This window comes from Pseudopodoces humilis, chromosome 27 (genome assembly GCF_049639895.1).
Source record: "Pseudopodoces humilis isolate 2021_Gansu_Grassland_sample_001 chromosome 27, ASM4963989v1, whole genome shotgun sequence".
NCBI lineage: Eukaryota > Metazoa > Chordata > Aves > Passeriformes > Paridae > Pseudopodoces > Pseudopodoces humilis.
In genome coordinates this window covers 4,843,314-4,866,194 of record NC_142226.1, presented here as the reverse complement: position 1 = coordinate 4,866,194, position 22,881 = coordinate 4,843,314, and the positions used below count along the sequence as shown (strand labels likewise).

The 22,881-nt window shown below is 53.1% G+C and overlaps 1 protein-coding gene across 16 annotated transcripts in view; it reads right to left on the bottom strand.

Annotated features, from left to right (window-relative positions):
• Window positions 1-22,881, bottom strand: part of MACF1 (microtubule actin crosslinking factor 1) — a 146,938-nt gene that overhangs the window by 49,512 nt on the left and 74,545 nt on the right. For 12 of the 16 annotated variants that reach the window (XM_088067401.1, XM_088067408.1, XM_088067404.1 and 9 more), the window contains 18 exons: window positions 21,944-22,177; window positions 20,517-20,660; window positions 20,198-20,431; window positions 19,229-19,456; window positions 17,862-18,377; window positions 17,093-17,269; window positions 16,541-16,664; window positions 16,022-16,230; window positions 15,173-15,490; window positions 13,656-13,822; window positions 11,894-12,050; window positions 11,153-11,270; window positions 9,860-9,922; window positions 8,900-9,141; window positions 8,340-8,469; window positions 7,365-7,564; window positions 5,932-6,427; window positions 3,883-5,354 (listed from right to left, as the gene is read on the bottom strand). In XM_088067401.1, coding sequence (XP_087923527.1) covers window positions 3,883-5,354; window positions 5,932-6,427; window positions 7,365-7,564; window positions 8,340-8,469; window positions 8,900-9,141; window positions 9,860-9,922; window positions 11,153-11,270; window positions 11,894-12,050; window positions 13,656-13,822; window positions 15,173-15,490; window positions 16,022-16,230; window positions 16,541-16,664; window positions 17,093-17,269; window positions 17,862-18,377; window positions 19,229-19,456; window positions 20,198-20,431; window positions 20,517-20,660; window positions 21,944-22,177 — 5,229 coding nt within the window. The remainder of the gene's footprint in view (window positions 1-3,882; window positions 5,355-5,931; window positions 6,428-7,364; window positions 7,565-8,339; window positions 8,470-8,899; window positions 9,142-9,859; window positions 9,923-11,152; window positions 11,271-11,893; window positions 12,051-13,655; window positions 13,823-15,172; window positions 15,491-16,021; window positions 16,231-16,540; window positions 16,665-17,092; window positions 17,270-17,861; window positions 18,378-19,228; window positions 19,457-20,197; window positions 20,432-20,516; window positions 20,661-21,943; window positions 22,178-22,881) is intronic. The other 4 variants (XM_088067415.1, XM_088067413.1, XM_088067416.1 and 1 more) reach the window with 2 other exon arrangements.

The following is a 22,881-nucleotide window of genomic DNA, read 5'->3' as shown; positions in this document are numbered from 1 at the left end:
GTCCCCAGCAAGGCAAAGCACTCTGGCACCACACAGGAGGCTGGAGGAAATCCCACAGATGCTACGGCTGCCCCATCCCTGGAAGAGCTCAAGGACTGGAGTTTGGAGCAACCTGGGAGAGTGGAAGGTGTCCCTGCCCCTCCTCACCCAAACCATTCCACGATTCCATGACTGGGGAGGCAGCAGGATCCTTCACTCCTGAGCACTGAAAGGCAGAGAACACCCCTGGCCAGCTGACCCAGGGCTGAGTGTTAACACTCTTCCTCCTGGGTGAAATGTGGTGACGATAAAACCTCGTCCAAAAACAACACCAAATCAAAGAGGGTCCCAGCTCCAACGCCAAGCACAAGCCACGCTTTGAAACCCAAGTTCAAAATCCACTGTGTAAAAGATAAACAAAAGCCAGGCTTAAGCTTGCTCAGCCAGGAGGCCGAGCTACCCCAGCACAGGTTCCTCCCAAAAAACACCCGAGAATTTGATTCCTCAGCTCCGTGGCTGATGGGAGCTCTTTGGCCACACCTGGGGCTCCCTGGCACCTCTGCTCCCAGCCAGCAAACCTCACCTCTGCCTCTTCAGCGTGTAAAGGAGGATGAGCCACTTGCACTGAGCAGCACAAGCCTTATCCCATTAATTTCACCCTTTTTGGGGTGATCAGGGTGGTCCAGCTGATCAGAGGCTGCTGATGATGGAGACAGAGCAATGCAGAAACCTCCTATGCCTTCATGTGAGTGACCCCCCCCTCCCCACCATCTGCACCTGGGGAATCATTTCCCTAGGGAATTCTGCTGTTTGCCAAACTGAATCCACAGAGCTGGTATGTTTAGAAACATCTCAACTGTAGATCATTTGATTCCAGTCATTAAAATTTAATATTAGAGTAAGCTTTCAGAAACATGAGCTGACAGCAGAGACAGTGGAGGGGGAAGAAGTGCCCCAGCCTGGAAACTCCTCAGAGCAGCTCTTGCTGGTGCCTGGCACTTGTCCCTCGTGCTGAAGAGCCCAACTTGGCTGTGTGAGGCTCAGCTCAAAGATTCTCCCCACTTTTAGCACCTTTTTACACAAAAAAGAGGCTGCTCAGAGAGGCAGCACTGGAACAAGAACCACTTGGGTTAAACTGGAGATCAGGAGTTAAAGATGAGGTTCCTTTGCTCTGACAGCTTAACATGAGCTAAACCCAATTTCTTTTTTATTTCTTCTGTGGCACAGCTGGATCCGAAGCGACCCATGGGGATGGCCATATAAGCACAGGCTCCAAACCACAGAAATGCCTTTCAGCTGCACTTGATCTCACCAGAAAACTCAGGGCTGAATTCGATGACCCCTTAAAGCCTCCTCCAGATGGGATTTCTTACAATCCTGCTACAACCAGTGGGTCCCTGCCTGGTTTTCCCACACTCCCTGAACTCCAGCTCCACCCTGGATCATTGTCCCGGCTCCCTGATGGAGCTGGTCCCCAAAATCGCATCCGAAGCAAAACCCCTCCTGCAAACAAAGCTTCCCCCCGAGCACAATCCAACAGCTGCTTCCCAACCTCCTGCCTCGGAGGAACCCAGCCAGGAGGAAAACTTACAGCAGGAGAGGGCTCATCCATCCCAAAGCCAGGATTAGTCCCTCTGTGACCCGGGAAAGGGGCTGGGGGGGGGAGAGAGGAAATGCACAAATGGCAGTTTTCCAAAAGTTAAGGAGGTTGTGGCCTTTTGGGGAAAGAAAAGGGAAAAGAAAAATAGATGGGAAGCTTCAAATATGAGCTGCTTCCAAAGTCATCCGTTCCCAGCCTCCACCAGAGCCTTCAATGTATCTTCTTTATTAAAATCCGGACACAATGAGTCCAGAAGTGCCCACCTTTGTCAGGGCTCCATTGGCAACTTGCCTGGAGCCCCCGGGGCCATGCCTAATTTGCATCTCATTTACACAGATGTTCATTAAAATTAATGCCTTAAGACATAATATCTGCCTGCATTTGAGCCTTCTGGACAGACAGAGCGTGGCCGCTCCCGGAGAGCCCCCGTCACCCCATCCCTCACCCCATCCTCCCCCCGGAGCACTGCCAGCACCAGGAGCTCCTCTGCTCCACCAGGACACTCCGGGCACGCCCCTGGTTTGCAATCCAAGGAGGGCAAGAGTTGTGATGTTGTCTCAGAGAGAGAATTTATTGGGAAATAAAAGCCTGGCGCAAGCAAGAGGAGCCCCCCGGGCTCCCCGCAGAGCCAGGCTTCTCCACAGCGCTCCCTCCAGCCCCTGCTGATGCCCTTCCACCAGCAGATCAGGCTCTGGGATTGTTTTTCCCTTAGACAGGACCAGAAGGAGAAGCTTTGCCAAGATCAGCTCTGCAACCTTTAGGATTTCTGCAAAAATCCCTGGGGATGAACGGGAGGAACGGAGGGAAGGAGGAACGGAGGAATGCTGCCGTAACCACGATTGCTCCATCCTCCACTCCTGCTTCTCCCCCATTTCATTCCCAGCCATTACACAGCAAAACCTTCCCACCACTGCTGCAACTCTCACTTTCCCACCCAGCTGCTCCTCGTGGCCTCGGTGGCCAAGGAATGACTCTTGGTGAGGACACCCCAGACCCCCAAACCCCCTGGGCTCAGGTCACCCGTGCCTCAAAGGCTCATCCCCAAGGTCACTGAGCTGTGGACCACGCGCAAACCTCACGGTGGGTTCAGCTGCTCCTGCCCAGTCTGGGCTTTTTGTCATCGTTCCTAATGAGAGCTGCTCAGCCAGGAATAATCCCTTGTTCTGCAGGAAAGGTTCGCTGATTTTAAGGACTAAAAAAAAATCTCCTTTTTGGATGTATTTATTCTGGGGTGTTTAATGACCAATTTAAATCTTTCATTGACATCAACTCAAAGCAAACTGCCCAACACGAGCAACACCATCAGCTGAGGTTGAATTCCCATCAATACACTTCAGCTCTGGTTTTTTTGGATGGGCAAACCCCAAACCAGGAACACCTTGTCCTGGTGATGGTTTCACAGAGCTGTTCAAGAGGTGGAACGGGATCAATTAGCCATGAGATGAAAAGTAAATGGCTGTAAAAACTGCCTCTCCCTCCCACCCCACCATTAACACCAGGAAATGAGCAGCCAGATGTAAATCAACCCAATCATCAACTCCTGGGCACGTCAGGAGCAGAAGTTTCACAGCAAGAGAACTTCTAAGCCGTATTAATATAATTAATGTAGTGTAACAGCCTGATCCAACATCATAATTCTGTATAGAAATACATCAAACACACTCCAACCCTTCCCTCTCTCAAGTCTTGATGGTCTCCATCAGCTCCTTGCTGGAAATGTGAACAGCCCACATAAAACTTCACCTTGGTTTTATTTCCTGGGTGCACTCCTTGTCTCACAGTTTATCTGCGGCTCTTTTTGTACCCAAGGATCCCAAAACGGACGTGATGTGTGTCCCAGACGGAGTGAACAACAAACAGGAGCAGTGGGCCAGGCAGAGCCAGACCTACAGGATGATCTGATGTGGACTAGACCCTCAAATGGTGCAAATTTCACAGCTCAGGTGGACTCAAACCCGTCCCTTCCTCTCCCAAAATCTAAATGCCGCCCACCTCTAGCAGCCCACGAGGTGCTGGCACGCCAACATCTCACATCACCAGGAGAACAGGGATTTTCCTGCCAGTCCCAGAATCTTTCCACACCTTTTCACCACAGACTATCAAGTCCACCAGCAGGATTTCACATCCTCCAGAGCAAGGATATTTCAGTGCAAACCCACTCACAATCACAGCAACAAACAACGGAGACGCCGTGGCTTGAAGCCCACAAAACCCAACAAACCCCACACCTTCCACAACACCAAAAACCACTCTAAAAAAAAAAATAAATAAAAAGCCTCAAACAGTTAGGGAATCAAACTCACCTTGAAGTCTGCCAGCTGCTGGTTGATGGTTTCCACCTCTGTCCCCACCACCCACTGCAAGGCCTCGTTCTCCTCGGCCGCCGCCGTCATGTGGCTCAGCTCCTTCAGGCGGCCGTAGAAGTCCTCGACGCGCGCCAGCGTCGTCTCCACCTGCTCCTGCCGGTTCCTCCCCCTCTCCATCAGTTTGCTGCACTGCTTGTTCAGCGTCTCCAGCTCCCGTTTCAGCCCCAGCAGGTCGGGGCTGCCCTCGTCCTCCAGCATTTTCTTGCACTCGCTCTCGGAGGATTCGATGTCGCCCTTCAGCCGCTGGAGCTTGCCCAGGAAGGCGCGGACGTCCTCGGCCTGGGACTGGAGGCTGTCGGAGTCTCTCCCGATGGGGCCCATGCTGTCCAGCTCATCATCCAGATCTGCCAGCTGGGAGAACATCTCCCTGACCCTGCTGTTGAACTGGCCGATCCCTTCCAGCTTGTTTTCCATGAGAGCACAGCAATCGTTGACTTTCTGCTTCACGGCCTTGAAGTCCTGCTGAGCCACCTCGGCTTGGCTCAAGAGCTGGGAGCAGTCAGATCCGTCTGGAGCATCTTCTACCAGACCTTGAGTGAGGTTCTTCAGATAATCCACTTGTGGCTCCAGGGCCTGCAGCACCTCCTGCTGCGCCCTGAGCTTCTCCAAATTCTTGTTGCTGCAGGCTTGTGGCCCCAGGGCATCGTAGATCTCCAGCTGGTGCTTTGCCCCTTCCAGCTTCTTCTCGATGTTCTTGAAGCTCTCCTGGAACTCCTTGAGCCTCTGGGACATTTCTTCAATGGAGCCAGTCTTGGTTTGCAGCTCTTCTGTGATGGCATCCATCTTCTGGTTGATGCCGGCCTTCTCATCGCGGATGTCATCCTCGTCCGTTTGGGAAGCGTCGGTCAGGATGTCAGCAGCGCTGTTGAGCATCTCCAGCAGGGACCGGCGCTTCTCCACGTCACTCAGCATGGCCTTGGACCTCAGGAGAGTGGCCTCCAGCTGCACTGGATCCAGGGTTACCTCCAGCTCTGCCATCCTCGCCTTGCAGTCCTCCACCCAGGGCAGGAGATCGTCGGCGTGCCGCTGGTACTTCTGAGCTTTCTGCAGGCAGTCCTTGAGCTTGGAGTGCCTGTCAGCAGCCTGCTTGCTGAGCTCCTCCCAGTGTGTTTTCAGGCTGACCAGCTGGTTCTGCAGAGTGGTCTTCTCCTCCCCAGGCTGGACCGAAAGCAGCAAAGATTCTCCCTCGGCCACAATCATCTCGTAGGAGCCGCTGTGTTGGTTGAGGCTCTTCTGGAACTCTTCTTGCTCCTGGATTTGGCTCTGCAGCCTCTCCAGTTTAGCAGAAATGGGTTGGCTCTGGGCTTGCTGGCACCTTTTGTCATCCAGCCAGGTCCTGAGCTCATCAAACATGTGCTGGAACTGCTGGGAGCTGGCGAGCGCGGTCTGCAGTCGGTTCATCCGGTCGGCTGGAATGGCAACCAGATTAGAAGGCGACAATTAAGCTCAAATCAAATAAGCCAAGTGCAATTATTTAAAATCATCTCAGATGCACCAACTGCGTTTTGATTAACAGGAAAGAGCTTTCCATTGCATCACCAGCCCCTTTTTGCTCACCGATTCATGGATTTCTGAAGTAGTAAGAGGCAGTGGTAATGCAGAAGGTCTCAGCTCTCCTGACCAGTCCCTAAATGTAACCTCTCAGGAAACAGAAGATGCACCCCAAGGTCAGAGGGTGGCCTTCTTCATGCCCCAATCTGAATTTAGGCTTTTTTTTCCCAAGCACAGGCCACCCTGCTTGGTGAAGAGCCACGTCAGTGGGGCTGAACACCTCTGCTCCCTCTCCAGGCTCAGGTGTTTCTGGAGTTGGAACTTGGGTCCCATATAAAACACCCATGAAGAACCCTATAAACTGACAAATGGTGCTTCCCCTATTATTTTTCTATTATTTTTTTATATTATTATTTCTCCCAGTGATGGGAGATCCCTTTGGCAAAGAGCTTGACATCCCAGCATCTCTTAAGCAAAACTCCTCCTCTATCTCACCTGCCAGATCTTCCAGCCCTTTGAGGGGAAGTGCCACCGTCTCCAGACGTTTCCTCAACTCATCTTTCAGGTACTGCTCCCCAATCAGGACAGAGAGGTCATCACAGAGGGTCTGAGCCTCGGAGATCTCCTCTTCCAGCTGCTCCAGGTCCGAGCGGATCTCACTGGTCTCCTCCAGCTGCTGTTTGACAGCATCAGGCTGGGTGCTGATGGCAGACTGGCTGCTCAGGCGCTGCCCAACAGCCTTCACCTTCTCTGAGAGGCCCTGGAGGAGCTCCTGGTACTGGGTGCTCTTTACTATGGCTTGGTCGATCTGGCTGGAGCGGGAGTTGAGGCGCTCCGTGAGCTCGGACCATTTCTGGTTGACCCCTTGGAGCTCATCCCGCACCTGGCTGGTGGATGGAGAAACATCTCCAGGGCCAGTCAGGATGCTCTGAGCTGCCTGGTTCAGCTGCTCGTGCTGCTGTCGGCGAGCTTCGAATTCCTTCAGCATAAACTGGAACAGAAATAAAATAAAAATGTTTGCATAAAAGTGACAGCTCCGAGTACACACAGTCAAAACAAACCAGACCTCCAGGGGCTTTTTCCAGCCCGTGGAATCAGCAGGAACAGGCCCTGGGGTGGGACAGCAGTTGGGCTGGGTAGCCCAGGATTTACTGTGACCTTGGAAGTTAAAAAGCTGGGAGGGGTCTGCGACTCCAGGACTTCGCTCTCTCTCTTATTTGTCTTGTAATGTAGCACAAACCACTTAGATGAGATGAAAATCTAATTACCTCCACTGGGGCTTTTCTGCTCCATGATGTGGCTGGTTGGAGTCATGTTAGGATTTGGAAGCAGGAGGAATGGGAAGGCAGAGGGGCAGCATTAGCCAGTCCTGCAGAGCGTCAGCACCGGCCTTGTTTAAAGCAATTTCAGTCTCCAAGAGGGGCCAAGTGATTCACTGCTGAGTCAATGCAGTGCGGGAAGGGAGCTGAGCACTGCACCCTTTCCGAGTTACTCACAGAGGTTTGGGCTCAGCGGGGTTTGGAGGACTTGGAAGAGGAGCCACGAGGTGTCTGAACACTCCCTGCACGCCACAGCGCTCACGAGACAAGCACTGAAAGCCCTGAAAACTCAGCTTCTGAGCTTGCTGACATGGTTTTCTAAGGACTTTCCCAGGACAGGAACTGTAAACATAGATATGTGTACATTCTTTCTGTTGTCTTGTGATGGGCATCTCTCATGGCCAGTGCAGTGGGAAAGTGTTATCCTGACCATCCCATCCCTGGCTGGGGTTAGAGGCCTATAAATCCTGGGAGGAAAAATAAACTTTCTCTTCTTTTCACCACACCTCGACCTGCGTCCGTGTGATCTGTTCATCTTCAGCGGCAACACACAACCTTCCACCTCCCTCCTGCACGCCACGCTCTCCTCCATCCACAAACTCCCCTCACCTGCACCTGCTGCTTCTGAGCGTTCAGCATGTTGGGGTCGATGGAGAGGGGGCCCAGCACGCTCATCATCAGCTCCTTCTCCATCAGCCAGGGCCGCAGCTGGGCCTCGGCAGCCTGGAACGTGGCCAGCTGCGTCGCCGACTCCTCCAGCTTCTGCTGCCGCGCCGCCGTGGCCTGGCTGGCCCTCTCCCACCTGCAGTCTGAAGCAACACCTCTGTTGGCCATGGTCAAGCTCCTGGCCAGCCCACCCCTCCACCACCAAGGTTTTCCCCTCCCCGTGGTTTTCCCAGTGGGAAGTCTCTGTTTTCCGGTAAAACCGGCGCGGCTCTATCCACCCTCCATCTAATATCAAATCAAATCCACGTGGAAGCTCCGAGGAGAAAACCTTCCAAGCAGGATTTCTGTGCTCTAATCACGACAGCCATGAGCTGGGCTGACCTTGGGTGAGCCATCTCCCATCCCTGGCCCCATAAATGAGGATACTCCCACGTGTGCCCGTCCTCACACCGCACACTCAGACCTCCCAGACGGAGTCAACGCCTTCCTGCTACTTCAAAGAAGGGAATCTCTGGGCTTCTTTTTGAACACACAGCCTTGTTTAGTCAACACTTAATTACCTAGGATAGCCTCTCTAATGACTAGAATTTTATATCAAGCAGTGAAGCTTTTAATCAAAATAATCAACCTGTGCTGCTAACCCATTTTCCCCCCCCTCCTTTTTTTTTTTTTTAAGGAGCAATTTAAGGAGGCAATCCTTTAAAATCCACATCCATCACAGAGATTCCATTACTCACGACAGTGCTCATCCCAGGGACACCTTCTGCACCAGACAGCTCAGAGATGGGTTTGCTATTTACTGAATTTTAATTAGAAGTGACTCTGCTCTAGCGTGACTTTGGGATCGCCCCACACTCCTGAAACACTTCTAACGTGATGTTTGGAGACAGAAGCCTCATTAATGCTTCAGGCACTTACTCAGGTCTTCCTGCATCTTCTTCCAGTTCGCTGCTTCTGGGGAATCTGGATATTTCTCCAGCAAGCCAGAAAGCGCTTCCTTTACCTTCTGGATCTTCCCAGAATTCTGTTCCAATTCAGCCAGAAATGCCTGGAAAAAGAATGATTTGCTCTTCCTCAGACATAGGGCAAGAGAATCACTGAGTAGGAACAAAGCAGCAGCTACAAGCTGGAGCTGGACAATTTGTGTTCTTTGCTCTTTAATTAAATCAATTTTTAGCACTATTGTGAGCTAACCTGGCTGCAGGGGCAGGGAAAGGCTGGGAATTGCTTTCCAGGAGAAGCAAGGGCTCCAAATAATCTCATTTTCCCTCAGCCTGATATCAACAGGGTCTAAAAGCAAAGGGGAACTTCGGGCTGCTGCTCCAAATGATCTGGGAATGCCCTTCCTTAACTCAGGGCAAACCCTTGTGGCTAACTTTGGGATCTTTGGGAGATGCATGGCGGGGGGGTGGAACTGGATGATCTCCAAGGGCCGTTTTGTGATCCTATGACCCCAGAAAGTCGGGAAGAGAAATCACCTTGTTGTGCTCAGCCTGGGCTCTCATCGTCTCCGTCTTGGTGGGCGAGGAGGAGGCGTCCAGCTCGGACAACATCCTTTCCTTGGACTCCAGCCACCTGAGCATGGAGCTGGCCTCCTCCTGCACCTCCTGCATCGTGTCCAGCCTGGCCGAGAGCTGCTGCAGGCGCTCGCGCAGCGCCGCGCCCAGCGCCTGGTACCGCCGGCTCACGTCCGACACGTCGCACTGGATCTCCGTCAGATCTGCGCCCAAAACTCCGTTTTGCTCTGCCAGTTCCCAACTGCTGGCCCCCCTGTTCTCCACCTCACGCTGTCAAGGTTCTAACCCACCACAGAGAGCCGAGGTGAGGAGCAAGAGGCTCGCTCTGCCCGCCCGCGGAGCGATGTGGCATCATCCTCACCTCTCCTGCCACGGGGGATTTTCCACTCGTCCCCCCTATGCCCTTTGACAGTTTACAAACAAAGCTCTCTGTTTGTGAGCTTGATGTGAACTGAGCCCCCTTTTCATAAAGCCACTGCTCATACAAGGTTAAATAATTTGGCACCAAGATGTGAAACCATTTTTATGCACTTATTATCTCACTGAACCAGTGAACTAACAGCAGGTAACGGGCAGTAATTAAAATTGCTCTTCAAACTGGAGGGTTGGATGCCGTGATAATCCCACAGAACCAATAAATTTAATTGCAAGCCTTAAAATGATCCCCCATTTATCAGCTCCTAACACCACCTGATGAGGTGTCAGGGTGCTGTCACCCCCCAAGGCTGCCCCTCTCCGTCCTTCAGCCCGACCTCCACCCTCCATCGCAGCACCTGAGAATTCCCAACCCACTGCCAAGCTCATTTCCCTTCCACTGGGATGCTGACAGCGTCACACCGAGGTTTGGAGTCCCGGGGAATGGGAATTCATGGACAACAAAGGGACGGGGGGAGGGCTGGGTGGTGCTGACAGTGAGCTCACCTTTGCAGGTGTGGTATCCGTTCACGCTGCCTCCTGAGGCTCCTGGAGCGGGCAGGGCAGCACCTGGGCAGAGGGGACGGGGACAAGAGGGACAAGAGGGACAAGACAGAAGTGTCAGGGATGCAGAAAGCAGGTGATGAATGGCTGCTGCACGGCAGGGACCACCAAGCACTGATGTGGCGTCTCCGCTGCCCACCTGCCCAGCGCTGGGCATTAATTTGGTTTGGAGTCTCTTTATCTCTCCTTCTCCTGCTCCCCTCACTTTCCAGCTGTTCCTGCTTTTTCCTGGAGCTTCTGGAGCTGGGCAGCTCTCTCAGCATCCCAGCATCACCCAGAGAGCAGGGATAATGTGGCTGCAATACCTGGGACCACAGGTGTCCTGCCATGCCTGGGAACTTGCTACCCTGAGCATCATTTTGTGAATTATATCCAATAAAACTGTGAATGCCTTCCCTGAAGGGATTAATTCCCCTGTTCCCTCCTTTTTATTTTATGGGATGAAACTATTCAAGCCAGCCGTGTGTTCATGCTCTCTTTGCCCAGAGATGCACCAGGGTCCCTTCTCTGGACGCCAGATGTCACAACAAAAAGGGAGATTCACATTTTCAGGCAAGTCTCTCTTTCCTAACCACACATTTTAAAGCTTTCATGGACATCAGGGGCTGCACCTTTGGTCACCCACAAGCCTCTCCTCACTTCTCCTGATGGTTTCCCAAAGAACTGCTCATGAACTTAATCCTAACAAACATATCCAGACCATAAATTCCTGTAAATTCCCATCAGTGATGAGAGTCCAGGGACTTGTTCTCACAAGCTGGAAGACATCTTTGAGCCGGTTTCCAAAAGAACCAGACATAATCTCATTGCCTCACAGACTTGGAGGCAAAAGGGAGGCCAGTAAATCACATCTGACTATCGCAGCACCAAATGTCATCCAGATATGAAACCCAAGCGCTGGGAGTTGATTAAAACACTCCAGCCCTCAGGAGGCTGAAGAACATCACCAGGAGAGAGCAGGAGTCACTTCCAGGAGCTCCTGAGCTCGAGCAGAGAGTGTTAGGTGTCCCCAAAGCAAACACAGGGCTCGTTAGGCTGTAATTAATTAAGCCAAGTTAGGATGATGCATTAAAGCAATGAGCACCGGCGACTCAACCACTGGGCTGAGCCCCACAACACTCAGGTCACCACAGACCCTCTGAATTTGGTTAAAAGGGGGAAATAACCCCATTTTTCGTCAGAGAAGATGCAGTGATGACAGCAGAGCTGTCCTCAGGAGCGTCAGCCACAACTCACCTGCCTTGGGCGGGCTGTTGGGGGCCGTAATCTCCACGATCAGGTTCTCCAGGAGGGTCCCTCTGCGGCCAATCTCCTCCACCTGCGGCCCCTTCCCCTTCCATTCCTCCAGGAGATCCTGCTCCAAAGCAAAGTTTGGGATTGGGGGCCACGCTTGCCTGGCCACAGCCCTTCCTTCTTCACCTGTCCCCTCTGCGGTGACACGGTGACAACGGCTGCACCAGGGAAGTGGCTGTGACACATTGATTTTTGCCAGGGTGGGGAATCAAACAGCGAAAAGCTCTTCCCAACTACCGGGTCTGTTGAAGGAAACCTTCTCCCTCCCACCATTCCGGGGACATCCCTCCTCCCCCTCCCTGCAGAGCCCAGCCCGGCTGAGCGCGATCCCGCGGCGTTCCGAGGGCTGCGGGTGACGCAGCAGAGTCAAACACCCCGGCACATCCCGATTTATCCCATCCCTGCTGGAGCACAGCTCGGGTGACAGCACCACCTTCCACATCTACCACGGGAAACGCTCGGGGGGGAAAATGAGTGTGCTCCAGTCTCCCGCTCCCAAATCCTGCCTGGAGCAGGCACAGGGAGCGACAGGAAACTGGGAAACTCTGCTCCCTGCTCCGCAGGCAGGATGCACAATGAGGATTCCTCAGACCATAAAGCACCTCCCAGCCCTCCGCATCCTGGGATTTCCTTCCCATTCCAGCATTTCAAGGCTTGGAAAAGCCCAGAGCTCCCCTGGCCCACCTGGAGGTGCTGCCTGCGCTGCTGCAGCTCCTGCGTGCCCAGGGAGGTCTCGGCAGGTGGAATTTTGCCTTCGCTCTCCCTCAGCCACTTCCTGATGGCTCCAACCAGATCCCGAAACTCATCCAGCTGCTCCTGGCAGGATGATGCATCCTTTTCCCTGGGAGTGAAAAGGTTTTGGAGAGTCAGAGCTCGTGCTCTGCCTCGTAATTACCCCCTCCTGAATGAAGCACAGTTGTGTCTCCAGGAGCCCTTTTAAAAATTATTATTATTATTATTATTATTATTATTATTATTATTTCTAGTAGTAGTAGTAGTAATATTGTTATTAGCATTATTATTATTTATTTTGATATTATTATTTATTTTTACATTTTTAATTTTACATAGTATATTTTATATATTACTGTTATTATTATTAATAATAATATTATTACTATAGTTATATTAATTATATTAAGTATATTAATTATATAGTATATTATATATTATATATTATTATATATAATGTATTATATTCTATATTCTTTATAATTATATATGATATATTATTATATTGTTTTTATTATATTTATTATTTTTATTTTAATTATTATATTATATATAATAATATATAATTATTAATATGATATGATATGATATGATATGATATGATATGATATGATATAATATGATATTATATGATATAATATAATATGATATAATATAATATGATATGATATGATATGATATGATATGATATAATATAATATAATATAATATAATATAATATAATATAATATAATATAATATAATATAATATAATATAATATAATATAATATTGATATTGATAATGATTATTATTAATAATGATAGTGATAATAATAGAAATAATAATAGTAATAATAATAATAATAATAATAATAATAATAATAATAATAATAATAATAATTTTGCCTGGGAACAGCACAAAATGGGGTGCACCCAGTGCCAGACCCTCACTGCTGCTGACTGCTGACCCCCTCAGATCCTGGCTGGTGACATTTCTGGGCACCCCAGTGGTGGCCAACAGCCACGGGACCACCACTACCAACCTGCCCGGGCTCTTTGTCCTGGGAAAAGGGACATTTTTGGGAAGACAGGGCTCATTCCTGCCGTGTCCCCCCAGGCACCTGCACCCCGGGGGAGCCCAGGCTGCGCTGCCCCTCCTCCCTGGCCACAGCTCCATGCACTCAGCCCATCCTGGAGGAACAAAGCAGCCCCTGGATGGGAGTCACGGGCTCCTCTGGCTCGTCCTTGCCGGTCACAGCTGCCTGCACAGCGCTGGATTCCGGGGGATTTTTGGGAGTTTCATCCGCTTTTCCCCACCACCGTCCCCACATCCCCGCAGGGATTTCGGAGATACAGCCAGACAGAGGTGTGACTCCCGGGGATGCTGCTGCTCTGACCCTGCTCAAACCCCCTTTGCTCCCCATTTCAGGGCACTTCAGGATCGGGCTGCACCCAGCAGGGCGCTCTGGGATGGAGCGGTGGCAGCCCACACTCCGGGAGCTGGGAAACGCGGAGCTCCGGCTCCTGCTGCGGCACCAGGAATTTTCACAACGCCCCCAGCCAAGGCTTTTTTTAAAGCGTCAGCTGGAGCAGAGCTGCCTCAGGATCCTGGCGTGGGAGGAGGGCGGCAGGAAGAGTTGGCTCATTCCCCCCCGCTCCTTGGAAAGGAGATCTCCGCACAGGGTCTTGCTCGGACCACGAGGCCACCCCCAAGCTCCTCTCCCCGGGACTCACCTGTCCTTTGCCACCTTTTGTAGCTGCAGGAAATCTTTCTTCAGGCTCTGCAGCTTCTCCTGCTGCTGGAAGGTGCTGGGGGCGAAGCCACAGGAGCTCAGCTCCTCAGCCAGGTGCTCCAGGGTGGCCAGGTCCTCCTGGTGCTGCCTCATCTCCGAATTCAGCTCCTGCCAAGAGCAAAGGGTGATGCTGCCCACGCTCCCCAGCAGCAGAGGGGATGAACCGGACAGTGCCATGTCCTGCTGGCCTGGAGAGACCCTGGGTGGGCAGTGCCCTGCATGGCACCAGTGCCAGGTGTTGGGCACAGCTCACTGCCCCCTGCTCCTCCAGCTCAGCACTGAGCAGCTGCAGGGGCAAATCCCACTTTCCCCAGTGCTGGTGACTGGGATGGGGTGGGATCCATGGGGTGGGATCCATGGGATGGGATGGGATGGCATGGGATGGGGTGGGATGGCATGGGATGGGATGGGATGGCATGGGATGGGGTGGGATCCATGGGATGGGATGGGATGGGATGGGATGGGATGGGATGGGATGGGATGGGATTCATGGGATGGGATCCATGGGATGGGATGGGAACTGGGATGGGAACTGGGATGGGATGGGAACTGGGATGGGATGGGAACTGGGACGGGATCCATGGGATGGGATGGGATGGGATGGGATGGGCTGGGATGGGCTGGGATGGGCTGGGATGGGCTGGGCTGGGATGGGATGGGATGGGATGGGATGGGATGGGATGGGATGGGATGGCATGGGATGGGATTCATGGGATGGGATCCATGGGATGGGATGGGAACTGGGATGGGAACTGGGATGGGATGGGAACTGGGATGGGATGGGAACTGGGACGGGATCCATGGGATGGGATGGGATGGGATGGGATGGGATGGGATGGGATGGGATGGGATGGGATGGGATGGGATGGGATGGGATGGGATGGGATGGGATGGGATGGGATGGGATGGGATGGGATGGGATGGGATGGGATGGGATGGAGGTCCTAGACCAAACCAAATCAACCCCTCCCACAGCACAGGTGTCTGGTTTCATGTCATCTTCCAGCATTTCTGAGGCTGTGGATGAGCCCCCTCTGCAGCAGAAGAGTTTTGGGAAGCCAGAGCAAGAAATCCTGCACAGCCACCATGGCCCAGAGCCCCCCTGAGAGTGCCCAAGGCAACCCTGAACAACCTGCTCTAGTGCAAAGTGTCCCTGTCCCTGGGAGGGGGCTTGGAATGAGATCATCTTTAAGGTCCCTTCCAACCCAAACCATTTCAGGAATCTCTAAGACCTCCAAGGTCTCTGTCACACCCTGCACTGCCCTCACTGCCAGCACAGGGGTATTTCGCTGCATTAACCTCATGGAGTCTTTAATTGGTAAAATCCTGCTACATTTGGACTGGATCCTAAAAGCCTGGCCACAGATCCCATCTGGAAACCAGCCTGGCTCCTGGGGAATGCCACCCCCTTCTCCCACAGCTGGGACCAGACAGCTGCTGCAGGCAGAACCTCCTCACCTGGATGTGCTGGGAGAAGTGAGCGATGTCCCGGTCCGGCTGATTCCCGGACGCCAACATCCGCGTCCTGCTCTCCGTGAACTGCCGCAGCTTCTCCGACAGCTGCTCGTACTGCTCCACCTTGGGCAGGAGGCCCTTCAGGGCATCCTCCCGCTGCTGCTGCTGCTGGCACAGCCTCCCAAAGTGCTCTGTCACCTGGGCCAGCTTGTCCTGCAGGGCAGAGGCCGCGGGGCTGTCGGTGGTCTCTGTGAAGCGTGTCACCATCTCCCGGGTGGCCTCCAGGCAGCTCTTCTGCCGGGCAATGTCCTGCTTCAGCTTCTGTGGGGAGCACAGGGAGGGCTTTTAAAAGAAGGTTCTTGAGCAGAACTACCTGGGCTGCCCTGGGGAGCAGCAGCAGGTGCTGTTACACAAGCAGAGCTGGGAAAAAATATAGTTTTGTATGGCGGTTTTCCTTTCCTTTCTGACCTGCCCGACACTCTCTGCTTTTCCCTGTGTCTGAAATGTTGTTAGCAAAGAAAAAAGGAGATTTTCAGCAAGTCTGTGACCTTGCAGAGTTGGCACAGAGATGCTGGAGCTGCCCCGTCCTTGGAAATGTCCAAGGTCAGATTGTACAGGGCCCTGAGCAACCTGCTCCAGTGGAAGGTGTCCCTGCCTGGACATTGCAATTAGATGATCTTTAAGGTTTCTTCCCACCCAAACCATTCCGTGATTCTATGAAAATAAAAAGTTTCTGCTCATATTCTTTTTTAGAGGGTTTTTTGATGCTTTCAGAACTCAGCAGTTAAACCCCAGCACGGTGCAGGTGCTGCTCTGGGCTGTTTGGGGTGAGGGAGCCGGGCCCGCTCTTACCATGCTGGTGGCAAGCGAGTCCTGGATGGAGGCAGAGGAGAGCACAGCTGGCTGGTCCTTCTCCAGGCTCTTCTCAATCTCAGCCACCGACTGGAGAAGGCTCTCCAGGCTCTCCTGGACGCTCTGGGACTGGGCAATGGATTTCTGCAGCAGGTCAGAGCGCTCGGACATCTGCTGGGAGAGGCTCTGGAAGCGGCTGACGATGGCATCTGCAGGGTTCAGCGCAGAGGACACTCAGTGGCACAGAGCTCCAAGAGCCCAGAGAGCAGCCAGCCTCACCTCTGGCTGCCCCAAAACTCTCAGTGGTGACAAATCCCCGTCACCAAACTCAGCAGTGAGACACAGGACACAACACAAGCGGCCACACCCCTCCCCAAACGCAAACACAAACCCTGAGGATGCGCTGCCGCGTGATTACCCCCAAAATTCCCCAAAAAGTGATTTATCTTTGCCCCTTCTGGCTTGTTCTCGCTCCCCCCAGCCCTCCCTGCCAACACTGGCAGCTGCTTTGCTCTGTACCTGTTGTTTCCTGAATGTGGCCGTGGTCTGGGGCCGGCTGTCCTTGGATGTCCAGCAGGGTCCGAGCTGCTTTCTGGAGCTTCTCCACTGGCACCTGGTGCTCAGCCAGGTCTCCCTGCAGTTGCTGTTCTCACACAAGAGAAGCCAAAATCAGAGATCAGCATTCCCACACTCATGGAGCTCCTTTTGAGGGATTCTCTGCACTTGGTCACTAAATCATTAAGAAATGATGGAAAAATCTACCCCCACACTGCAGGCAGAGCTGGATCAGAGGGTTTGGGCTGTCCCAGCACCCTCATGGGGGAGGAATGTCCCCCTCTGTGTCCCTCTGGGGTGTGTGTGACTGCAGCCCCTGCTCTGACATCTCTCCCAGAAGTTTGACCCCACCTAGACAGCACCAGGACCTGCTACATCTGCAGGTGCTTCTTTACCCTCAACCACAATAAAACCCCAATGGGTTGAGTCTCCTCCCTGCTGCTGACCCCTCAGAGCAGCCAAACTCCCATCCAGGCCCCAGCACTTCCCAGGAAATCCCCCAATCCCCCAAGGTACCTTGGTGCTGGCGAGCTGCTTCTGCAGCACAGCCAGATCTGACGAAACCGTCTCTGAGAGCAACTTCCCAAGGGCAGCTTCACTCTCCTGCAGCCACGTGCTGAGAGACTCTGCCACCTCCAGGAACTGCTGGTAGTGATCCAGCAAGGTGTTCAGGTGGGAGCCCAGCTTGGAGCACTGCAAAGGAGCAACGAGAGGTGACAGGGGTTCACACACAAGCGCTGAGGGAATAGGCACAGAAATCAGCCAGAAAGAAAAAACAATTTACAAAACTCATGTCGCCCTGAAAACTCAGCTTCTGAGCTTGCTGACATGGTTTCCTAAGGACTTTCCCAGGACAGGAACTGTAAACATAGATATGTGTACATTCTTTCTGTTGTCTTGTGATGGGCATCTCTCATGGCCAGTGCAGTGGGAAAGTGTTATCCTGACCATCCCATCCCTGGCTGGGGTTAGAAGCCTATAAATCCTGGGAGGAAAAATAAACTTTCTCTTCTTTTCACCACACCTCGACCTGTGTGCGTGTGATCTGTTCATCTGCAGCGGTAACAAACTCGATCTTGCCACAGGCTAAATGAATTACCAGGGGTAACAGGCAGACCAACAGCAAGACAAGGGTGTTGCCCAAGCCCTGAAGGAGACAATCCTTGTCCTACAATCTATAAATGTCCTGGGAGTCCAGGCAAGCAGCTGGGACAAATCTCCCTCTGCCACCGCTGCACAGGAGGAAAGGAGCAGCCCAGGGTCCAGCTGGCAGCCCTTCCCGTACCTTGGAGTGCAGCCTGGTGTATCTCTGCGTGGCATCCTCCAGCTTGCTCTTGACCACACTCCTGGACATCAACAGCTGGGATTCGGCATCCCCAGCGTCCTCGTCCAGAAACTTCTGCCCCGACATGGTGACGAAGCGCAGGTCGCCCTTGTGCGAGATCACGTCCTCCGAGAAGCTCCCCTGGCGCCGCAGCAGCCGCCCGAGGGAGGCAGGGTCACTGTCCCCCTCGTACATCCCCTCCAGCTCCTGCTCCGCCTGCTCCAGCCAGACCTGGAACTCGCCGTGGTCCCGCAGGAACTTCTGGAGCTCATCCCGCAGGAGCTGCACCCGCTTCAGCCGCGCCTCCGACCGCGCCAGCGCCGCCGGGTACTGATCCCTGAGCTCGGCCAGCCGCGCCTGCAGCCGCTGCCGCTCCTCCCCGGGCAGGCTGTGCCCGTGCCTCTCCAGGAAAGCCTGTGCTGACTGCGTGGCCAGGATGACGTCCTGCTGCTGGGACAGCAGCTCCTGGTGCTGCGCCTGAAAGATGCAGGGGGCAAAGGTGAGGCTGGGCAGCGAGGGGCTCTGCCCTCTGCGGCCCCCAGCAGCCGTGGACGTGCCGTCCCTGGAAGGGCTCACAGCCAGATTGGAGCAGCCTGGTGCAGGGGAAGGTGTCCCTGCCCATGGCAGGCAGTGGAACAGGAGCTGGGGCTGTTCAGCCTGGAGGAAAGGAGACTCAGAGGTGACCTTAGCACTGTCCACAGCTCCCTGAAGGGCGGCTGTGGGCAGCTGGGGTCGGTCTCCTTCTCCAGGCAGCACTGACAGAACCAGAGGACACAGCCTCAAGCTGTGCCAGGGGAAATAGAGGCTGGACAGCAGGAAAAAGTTTTTTACAGAAAGGGTGATAAGGTATTGGAATGGTCTGCCTGGGGAGGTGGTGGAGTCACCATCCCTGGTTTGTTTATAAAAGCCTGGATGTGGCACTCGGTGCCGTGGTCTGGTTGAGGTGTTAGGGCTGGGTTGGAGTCAATAATCTTGAAGGTCTCTTCCAACTGGTGATTCTGTGTGTTTCTGCCATCTTTAAGGTCCTTTCCAACTCAAACCTTCCCATGATTCTGTGACAAAGCACAGAAGGGTGGGGAAAACTGGGAACATCCCAGGCTGGGCTCCAGGAGCGCTGCCCACAGCAGAGTGACCCCTTCTGTGGCCATCACGGGCACCTTCTGGACCCTGGATACACCTTGCCATGGCACACACCCACCACACACTCCTCATCTCCTGCAGGAAGGCAGGCAGGGCCCTCCCGAGCATCCCACACGGAGAATCCCGTGTTTCAGACCCGTCCAACACCGGGCAGGAGGCTTTGGGTGGGATGAGGGGTCAGTGCTGACCTTCAGCCTCTCGTGCTGCTCATCCAGGCTCTCAGCAGCGCTGTCTGCTCCCACAACGTGGCCATCAGGGACATCCCCAGCGCTTTTCCCTGCTTGTGTCCCCGTCCCTTGAGTGACAGGGTGTGGTCTGTACTCGGGGAGCCCTCCCTTCTGCTCCAGCGATGCCACCCAGTTCAGAAGGGAATCGATCTTATTGCTGTTCTCCTCCAGCTCTTTGGCAGCTTTCACCTGAAAGCACAAGGGCTCCGGATAAGAACGACCCAGTTCTTGCGTGTTCAGCAAACTGCTGCACGGGGGAGGGAGACAAAAGTCAGCAGAAGGAAAAAAAAAAAAAAGAAAAAAAAAACCAAAAAACGAGGAGTTTCCCAGCCTCAGCAAATGCCTGAGACACTCCCAGACCCTTTGTGGCTCTCTGGAAGGTGAAGAGAAGCTGTGAAAAAACTCAGCCTCGCTGCTACGTTGAATTTCTCATCCTGATACAACCCAGGATACAACTTTTATACAACTTTATTATACTTATATTTATTTATCCTTATATTTATTTATCCTTATATTTATTTATCCTTATATTCATTTATCCTTATATTTATTTATCCTTATATTTACTTATACTTATATTTACTTATACTTATATTTATTTATACTTATATTTATTTATACTTATATTTATATTATATTTATATTTCTCTATATACAACTTTTTCCTGATACAACCCAAAAGGGCTGGGATGTGACTGACAATGCTGGTCCATTAAGGGTCACCCCAAAGGCAGAGTTAGGGACTTTTTCCTCCCCCATTCCCTCCACAACCAGCTCAGCCCTGGCTGCAACTCCCAAGGCATTTCACCACAGAAATACCTGGGGGGAACACCCAGGAAGGAGCCACAAATTGCTCTGTGCTGCATCACCCAGGACCTGAGAGTCCCCCTCGAGCAAAGCCTGGAGGCTCTGCAGCTCCTGGCACGTTACCTTCTCGGTCTCCTGCTGCACTGCAGCACTCACAGCACTCTCCAGCTCCTTCTGGGCCACCTCTGTCCTCTCCTGCAGGGACTGGTACTGCTCCTTGGCACGCTGCAGGTCCTGCTGCAGTGCTGCCAGCTCCCCGGGCTCCAGCTTGGCCTTGTTCTCCTCCAGAAACTGCTCTGTGCTCTTCAGGACGCCGGCGAAGGAGGCGGCTCTGCTGTGCATGCTCCTCTGCAGCTCCTGGGTGGGCGATGCCGTGAGGATCTGGGCGCTCCCCAGGTGACACCTCTGCCTCTCTCCCCCTCAATTTTAAACTCCCACTGACCTTAACATCGCTCTGCCTCTGCTGCAAGGCAGGCAGGTCCCCTTCTGCTCCCTGCTGCCCTGCCAGCGTGTCCTCTGCCTGGCCCAGCCAGCGGCTCAGCTCGGCCAGGCTCCGTGCCCGGGCTGCCTGTTGCTCCTGCAGCGTCTGTGGGCACAGCAAAGGGGACAGGGGACAGTCAGAACCAGCCCTGCACCTCCTCCCACGCTGCTGAAAGGCAAGGTGAGGTTACAGCAGCTCCTGGAGGGGAGGATGCAGCACAGAAAACTTTGTGGCTCTCCAGGTGGCGCGGCCCTGCCGAGCTCGGTGGCACCTTGGTCACCACCAGAGGTTTCTCTCCGAGGAGCCTGTTGAGCTCCAAGCTGCGCTGCTCTCCCAGGAAAACTCAGCCAGGAGTTTCTGTGCCTTTTCCATTCCGCCTTACAAACATTTGAACAGCGGCAGAAACTCGCTGAACGAGAGGCAACAACCACCTGGGTCAGGCAGCGCCGCTGTGGAGCTCCAGACAGCCCCAAATTGGGGTTTTTTTTCATGATTTGGGGTTGGGAAGGGAGCCCTGGAGAGGGAAAGTGTTTCTGTAGCTGATCCAGCTCCTCTTTTTGCTGCCAGAGCACAACACAGAAGCGCCTGTTTGAGCAATTGAGCATGATGTGACCTGAGAGACCCTGAGACACCCCTGTGCCCCCCTGCCGGGGGGACAAAAGGCTTTTTTGAGTTTTTCACTGGGCATTTCAGCAAGGTGATGAACAAACTTGTGCAAAACACTGTGCCTGCTTCTCCCAGCCATAAGACAGAACAACAGAAGCAAATTGAAAGAGCCTTCTTAAGAGCTCTTCAGCTGCAAAGCGAGTTCTTCCTGGGTTAGGATGGGCGCACACTCAATCTGAAAAGGCAAAGCAAACTGGTTAATAAACACACACACTCCAGAGAGGACAGGCAAGAGTTACAGAGAGCAACTGTTAATAAAAAAACCACATTAATCCTGTCTTGAGTGAGAGGATCCATGCAGTGCTGGGTGCTGCAGCACTGCAGCAGAGAGCTGGGGACTTGTTTTTGTCCTTGCCAGCTGTTTCCCTGGGCCAGCAATGCCTGATGTGTGCAGTGGGAAGGACTTTAAGACTGTTGGGTGTCTGTGGGACACACACACATCCCCTTTCAGGGATTTTGGGGTGATTATAGGGTTTATTCCACCCAAGCCCCAAACAACTCCGTGTCCAGCAGAGAACTGCTGCCCAGACCCCGTATTTTGGGAGCAAAGCAACCTTCTGCCTGCTAGGAAGAGGAAAGACTTTTAGAGGAAGCTGATGATGTGCAGTGAGAACTCCTGAACTGGGAGTGGCATGCAGGGGAAATCCCAATCTGGAGGTGCCTCAGCTCCCGTTCCTGCGGCTGGGAGAGCAAAGGGCAGCCAGGAGGAGATGTCTCACAACCTTCACCTGGTCTGTCTGCTCCACTTGCTGGAGACAGACCTGCAGCACCTCCAGCCGCGCTGTCACACGCTCTGACAGGTCCCTGAAGGCTCTCTGCAGCTCATTCAGCAGCCTCAGCAGCTGCCTGCTCTGCTGGGGGGTTAAATCCTGGGCGTGCTCCGAGATGAGGAGCTGGATGTCGAAGGCAGCGGCGTCCAGCTCAGCCTTGGTGTCAGCAAGGGGCTCCTTCAGCTCCTGAACGGGAGAGAAAAGGTTAAAACGAGCAAAATGACCCTTCAGACTGCTGCACTGCTTCCCACCTGCAGGTGCCACGGGAAATATGTTCCAGAAACACCGAATTCTCCCAAAACAGCGCTCAGCACGCAGGTGAGAGCGTCTCACCCAGGGATTTTCCAGCTTCCCTCTGCACCTCACCAAGAGGTTTATTGGATGTGTGTAGGGCTGAAGATGATCCAGGCCCGGCCACAGTGACTCCACATGCCACCACCAGCTCTCAAAACCTTCAATCCTCTGATTTCCATGCCAAACTTGGAAATAATCTTTAAAGCTACTGCTAGAAGATGGGTAAGGAGACTGGGCTCCAAATGCAGGTGATGGAGACCAGGGCAGGTGTGATGGAGCAGCCTCCCTGAGGATGCAGCTCTCTCCTCAGCAGGAATCTCCTGAGGATGCAGCTCTCTCCTCAGCAGGAATCTCCTGAGGATGCAGCTCTCTCCTCAGCAGGAATCTCCCCAGGTCACTCAGCCACCAGCACACCCTTGCACAGGAGCGTGTCCAAACAGCCAAACCAGGCTGTGTGTCCTGATATGATTTTTGTGGTCGGGTTATTTTTCCCCTTGATCTGAAGTTGATGAGAGAGAGGCAGTTTTCTCTCGTTGGATCTTGGTTGTTTATTCTTTTCTTATCAGCATCACACAAGGTACAAGGAGCTGCGTGCA